Source organism: Triticum urartu, chromosome 5 (assembly GCF_003073215.2).
Source record: "Triticum urartu cultivar G1812 chromosome 5, Tu2.1, whole genome shotgun sequence".
NCBI classification, from domain to species: domain Eukaryota; kingdom Viridiplantae; phylum Streptophyta; class Magnoliopsida; order Poales; family Poaceae; genus Triticum; species Triticum urartu.
Window position 1 is genome coordinate 249,161 of NC_053026.1, and position 6,271 is coordinate 255,431.

At 45.7% G+C, this 6,271-nt stretch overlaps 1 protein-coding gene across 1 annotated transcript; it reads right to left on the reverse strand.

The window, feature by feature from the left end:
- Window positions 1-355: 355 nt before the first annotated feature.
- LOC125506599 lies at window positions 356-5,019 on the reverse strand. The gene is made up of 3 exons (XM_048671392.1): window positions 4,779-5,019; window positions 1,946-2,371; window positions 356-1,836 (listed from the first exon to the last, which is right to left on the reverse strand). Exons 2-3 carry the CDS (start codon window positions 1,976-1,978, stop codon window positions 376-378), a joined length of 1,494 nt encoding a protein of 497 aa, XP_048527349.1. The 5' UTR covers window positions 1,979-2,371; window positions 4,779-5,019; the 3' UTR covers window positions 356-375.
- Between the last annotated feature and the right edge of the window lie 1,252 nt (window positions 5,020-6,271).

Below are 6,271 nucleotides of genomic sequence, written 5' to 3' on the forward strand. Positions count from 1 at the left end.
TAATCACCCAATATGAGGGGATGATAAATGAAAGATACTGATTATAAATTTTGAAGAGCCCGTGGCAACGCACGGGCGTTATACTATTAGAGGTATTAAAATCTGGTTAATTATGTGATATTGTTTGTTCTTTAATCAAAGACGACCATGACCCGTTCACAATACTAATTCACAGTTCATCTTAGCCATTGATCAGCTCTTAAGATACCTGTGCGCAATATGAGTATATTGATCTTGTGGCTAGATAATGACCAGTCTTTGGATGCTACTGATCCAGCTACATCCATGATTTAGTTACATAGTAATAGTATATACAGAGAAGTATGTAATATATGGTACAAAATCAACGGAAAGATCGAAGACATGTAAATTAAGCTAGTGTCTCTTGAGAGAGAGGATAGCCTTGAAGATGCCCACAAGAACACCAGTGATGGAGAGCACCGTGACGATTGCTTTGAAGTTTTTGTAGACGAACTGGTGCACCTTGATCCACATCCACCTGTTGAGCTTGTAGGCCTCAACCTCCTCCATGATTTGAATGTAGAGGGGGCCGCCACTTATGCACTTGACAAGCATCTTGAAGAAGTCAAGCGTCTCTTTGTTGGTGAATTCTCCCTGCACCAGGCGCTTGGATCGCAGCTCGTGCACGTCCTCCTCCCGATCCATGAGCATGGCGAGGACAGCAAGGTAGGAGCAGACGACTGCTGTACTTTGATGAGCACCAGCTGCCATGCCCAGGCATACCTCGAAAGCCGCCATGTTGACAAGCCAGCAGGACCTTATGTCGTCCAGCAACAGAGGCGCCAGGAAGATCTCGGCAGAGAGGAATATTTTCTTGATGCCCGTGTCCATGAACTTTGTCGTCTTGCCGGCTGTGAGCTTAATGCCAATCTCTGCAAGCTCAATGGCGCTAATACTCTTTGACATGGATCTAAAACCATCTGGAACAGACAGGGGCACATTATTATTTATGCCTCCGGCTTTGTAGAACAGGAGGATGCCAAGAAGATGTGGCGGCATGTAGCAAGCATCCATCACAACTGGTCTCCTGTGCATGTCCCCACGGATTTGGAGTGTGGGTCCCATCTTACCGATAAACTCCTCCACAGGCACGGACCTGAACGTCCTTAGGATGTTGACCACCATCCAGGGAAGTTGATTCTCGAGCAGCATTATGTCATTGATGATGCAAGCCTCGTTGGACTTGAAGCAAGACAATAATGACGGAGGCAGCTTGCCAAGGCCGGTACACATAAGCATATACTGCAGCAAGAAGCAACCATCGATGAACATCATGTCCGCAAATTCAGCATCTCCTACGTCGACCTTGGAATCCTTTGTGTCGTAGAAGCTGCGGGCAGCACCTATGACGGAGAAGACCGCCGCATACATCTCCTCAAATGAGCGGCCTGAGTAACTGATGAAGTGGTGTGTAGCCACACGCTTCACCTTCTCCATCTCATGCAGGCTACTTGAGCCATGGTGGTAAAGACCGATGCTCACAGCCATTGGGAGGATATAACGCCGTCCAAGGCTCCGCATGCTTGCAGGGAACCTATGAATCTTCATTTCCATCTCGCCAAAATCAGTCTCAAACTGTTGTGCTTCTATCTTCCACTCCTCGACCTGAACCTGTTTATCTGGGAACATAACAACAGGTAATAGTCCTTGTTCCATCTCCAAATCATCAGAATAATTCTGAGGATCTCCTTCATTGAAGTAATAGTAATAATAGCAGCTAGGCCGAGACCGATGTGTAGCTGCTTTCTTCAACTCCTCCTCAACCTTTGACTTTTCAGGCTGAGAGGCAGGTTCGCCCCTGGCATCTGTTGGATCCTGTACAAAAGTTACAGTTAGACCATTTTTGCAAGACAAACCAAAACCAGTGTCCTCAATGTTACCACCAAGGTCGGCCCCTGTACAGCTGACTCTTGCACACACTCACCGCGGAGGACGGTTGAGAGGCTTGTATCACCATCTGCAAATAGCTGTGCTGGGTTGCTGTTGCTGAAGTGCTGCTGCGGTTCCTATCCAAGTTAAATGTATATATAGGCTTTGTACTAGCTAGACTAGTTGCTGCCCTCCACGTTCTGTCAGCAACTTGTCATTGCTGCCTCCATGATAAATGATGGAATAATCCAACTTGTTGCGTCTTAATGTTTTGACTTTCAGGCTTTAACTCAGAAAACATTGGCAAGTTTTAGTTGGTATTGACTTGGTAGCACATTGCCAGCCAGACCTGTCGACATTCCCAGACCTCAAACAATTTCCTCTCAAAGTCAAAGCTATGAGCTCTGAGGAATAAATTCCTAAAGCCAGAACAGCAAGTCATGAGCTGGGTGCAAGTAAAGAAGACACCAATCCATGTGTGCTGCAGAAGATGGTGCATGCAAAATATCATCTCATTAACATGTATAAAACTTGGTTAAATACATCCCTTGCAAAAACATTGCCTGCTAATTGTGGGAACAAGTCTCGACTTGTTTTTGTCGTGGGCAAAGAAGGTGGAAAGGTATGCTACAATAACAAGAAGCTTCATAAAATCTACACCAGCAGCAGCTTCAATGGTCTTGCTCAAGAATAGCTCTGGGCGTTGCACTACATCACTTGTATTCTAGTGGTAAGAACTAAGAATATCATAGCAATCAATGCCCAATGCTACTTGGTACCTCCTCTGAGCATTTTCCTTTTCTTATGACTTTGGGCAACCTCTTAATGCAACTAGCACACACATGCTTGATAATAGTTGCACCAGAACCAACCTCTAGAAAAGTGTAAATTATTTAGGAAACAGACAAATGCCAGCATAAGATGGATTTGTTTATAAACGTTGAACTAGGGTGAAGCATAAGTATACTTTGACAAAATGACCTGTCACTCCTAAGAAACACGAGAAGTAAGACTTTACTGTCTTGCATATACTTCCGCTTTTTCTTAAAACTATTTTCTGTTGGATTATATTAAGTGTGCCTGACCCAATGTTTACGAGTCGAAGAGTCGTCGAGTCGTTCCAAGGTTGAGACTCATAAACTAATCGTGACTAGTCTAGACTAGTGCAAGACTAGTCGACATGGTACTGTAGCACTGAACTTACAGTACATAACTACTAGTAATACCTAGTAGTAGTATGCAGTATTACATTATATAAGTATACAAGTACAGTATACAATACAAATGAATGCATGGCTTTGAACTTGGTTGAGTTAGTCTGCATGTACGAATGCATCTCTTTCCTGATTTCATCGGTTGCTTTCAGACACATTAACACCACTGTGTAACCCCCACACCAAGGTGCTTCTTCATCCTTAGCACTATAGAAGACACGTTTTTGCCACACAAAACACACTGGATTGTCAATTTGTCCTACAGATTAGGCCAAAAGGCATACTAACATATGCTGGGTCCTTGGTCCTAGTTGGCTTCCTCCCAGGATCCTTTGATGGATCATAATCCTCAGCAGCTTGAGCTAAAGCGGCTGCTGAGCACACTGTTTGAGATATCTCTGGTGTTGTAGACATTGTAACTCTAGCTCTGCTCAAACCTAAGGATGTTGAATTGAAACAAGCAAACCTAAACCAGGAACCAACAGTAGAGGAACCAGCCAAGGAACAAGCAATATAGGAACCATATGAGGATAAGAGAAGGGAGAAATTACTTGCAAAGGGAGGATCCAGGAGCAGATGAACCAGCCCAGGAACCAGCAGAGATAGGGCTGGATCTGGACAGCAGAACGAGTGAAAAGGGGGAGCTCCAGAGGAGTGGGAAGCTCTCTCTGGAGCGAAACTGAAACCTAGCCATAAAATTTCCCTCTGTAGGGCTCGCGGGCCGAGTGCCTCTCTTATCCCCTCGAAAAAAGATTGAGTCGTTCGACTTAATGTACACGACTAGTCTAGACTAGTCTCTCGACCGCTCGACTCATCGAATTAGTCTACACGAGATTTGCAGTCGACACCACAGTTGCGACTCATAGACTAGTCCATCGACTAGTCTCGACTAGTCCTTCGACTCGTAATCAGTGGCCTGACCACCATCCGCATCAGTATCCCCTGATATTGCAAGTCTATCAAGAATGGTGTTGGATAAACTGCGATTTCTTTTATTCGTCGTTTGAAACTTTCCAGCAAAAAAACCTGGAAAGCACAAAGCATATTCAGCAAAGAGATTGCCAGCCCCAGAACTGAATAGCTACCAATTTGAATATTAGGCAAGACGCCCGATCATGGAAGACGATCGACTATTGGAGTATGTTGCCAATATTTCAGTTCATGTGAGGACTGTAGAGGCCAGCAAAAAATGTATGTTATTCAAAAGTTTTCTCCAAATCTGTCTCTTTCTCACATAAAATTCAGAGCATTGAGAATAATAGATAGTTGAATGTTCTATAATCCTATGACACGGCTGCAAGGGCACATAAATAAAATAGTTGCTTTACCACCAAAAATCTAACATCAGCCCTTGGCATTGAGCCAGTAACCAGCAGATCGCAAGACATATAATGATACAGTTCAGGACGGAGATGCTGCAGATAACAAGTTAACAACCCCCTCAAAGCCAGCACTGGACTCCCTATTGGCGATTTACTAATTAACTGGTTTTAAGCATTCACCAGCATACCATTAGCACAAATGTTTCTCCATTTATTGTGAGCATATTAGCATAATGCTACAGGGGTCGTTTAGCCGGAGTGAGTCAAATTAAGAGTCTAGCATGCCATGCCAATTCCTTTTTTTTTTCGAACCATGCCAATTTCGATAGATGGAAGTAGTCAAAGTATGTACCGAGATCCCGCAGCATGCGCAGATCGAGCGCGTCGGCGAGGTTAGCGTGGACGGCCGTCTCCGACCGCTTCGGAGCCAGCATCTTCAGGCGGACGAGGAAATCCTGCACACAACCACCATCGAATTAGCTCTCGTCAGCAAGGAAGATAAATACCAGCGGGGAGGGGGAGTGAGGGTTGGGGGGGTGACGCCGTCGCTGCTGCTCTGTGTGCCCACGGGTTTCGCCGCCGGCGGCGGCCTCCGTGAGGAAGAAAGGACTTTTTTTTAGGTAAAAATGAGGAAGAAAGGACGAGACGGTTTTTTTGTTTTTGACCTTGGACGAGATGGGTTTGTTTGTGTCTACTGTTCGTGGGCTCACAGGCCCAACTTGATCAAGTCCCTCACAAAGACCACGAGGCCGACCGCGCCGTGGCCCATGGACATACCCCTAAAAAACCCTTAAAAATAGACTTACCCCTAGAAAAACTTAAAAAATATTGCTCAAAAAAAACTTAAAAAATGGACGGTGCCCCGCCTGGACTGCTGGATCTGACGGCGGCGGAGCGGTTTCCGTGGTGGAGCATGGTGCGCCAGCACGGCTATACTTAGGGTTGTGGCATGCTGCACCTGTATGCACTGGATCGCCGCTGACTTGGGCGGCGATCTCTTATGTGGCTTGTTGGTGCCGGCAGGATCCTCCCTCGATCTGATGCCCAAATGGCCAGTGGTTTCGACCAGTGGCTGGTTGCTACAGAGTGCGTGTTGCAGGTCTCCATGTCGGTCGGGCGAGCCGCAAATGTTTCCCAACCTTGTGAGCTGTGAGGAGCAGTAGCCGTCTTGTGTTGGCTCCATATGACGTGGTAGAGGCGTGACTGTGACAGTGTTCCGAGCATGGGTGTGTAGCTTCTCCGGACAAAAGCCCAGCTCGACTCCTGTCGATGCGGTAATTACGACCACACCTTCTGTGTGGTATTCCTTGTTGAAGGCGTCACCATGGAGCGTTGGCACCCCTCCCTATCTGAACTCCTGACTCAGGGTGAAAACTTTGATCCGTCTATCGGATCGGTGATACGTCTCCAATATATCTATAATTTTTTATTGTTCCATGCTATTATATTATCTGTTTTAGATGTTTTATATGCATTATTATGCTATTTTATATTATTTTTGGAACTAACCTATTAACCTAGAGACCAGTGTCAGTTTTTGTTTTTTTTTCTGTTTTTAAATATTGCAAAAAAAATATCAAACGAAGTCCAAACGGAATAAAACTTTCGCGATGATTTTTCTTGAACCAGAAGACATTTGTGAGGTTTGGACTCCAAGTCAGAAGACCTTGGAGGAGACGACAAGCCACAGGGGCGCGCCCTGGGGGGGGGGGGGGGGGGGGGGGGCTGGCTTGTGGCCCCCTCGATGCTTTCAGTCTAGCCATGCTTGCGAGACAAGCATGAAGGCTTATTCAAAATCCAAGCTCGTCATGTGCGCAGGTTTTGTCTGCAAGGTACTATCCAAAT

Bases quoted from the DNA above. Each gene is read 5' to 3' on its own strand.
- LOC125506599 (XM_048671392.1), bottom strand. From the start codon at position 1,978: ATGGTGATACAAGCCTCTCAACCGTCCTCCGCG. The intron at 1,837-1,945 runs GTGAGTGTGTGC...ACTTTTGTACAG, and splicing joins CCTCTCAACCGTCCTCCGCG to GATCCAACAGATGCCAGGGG.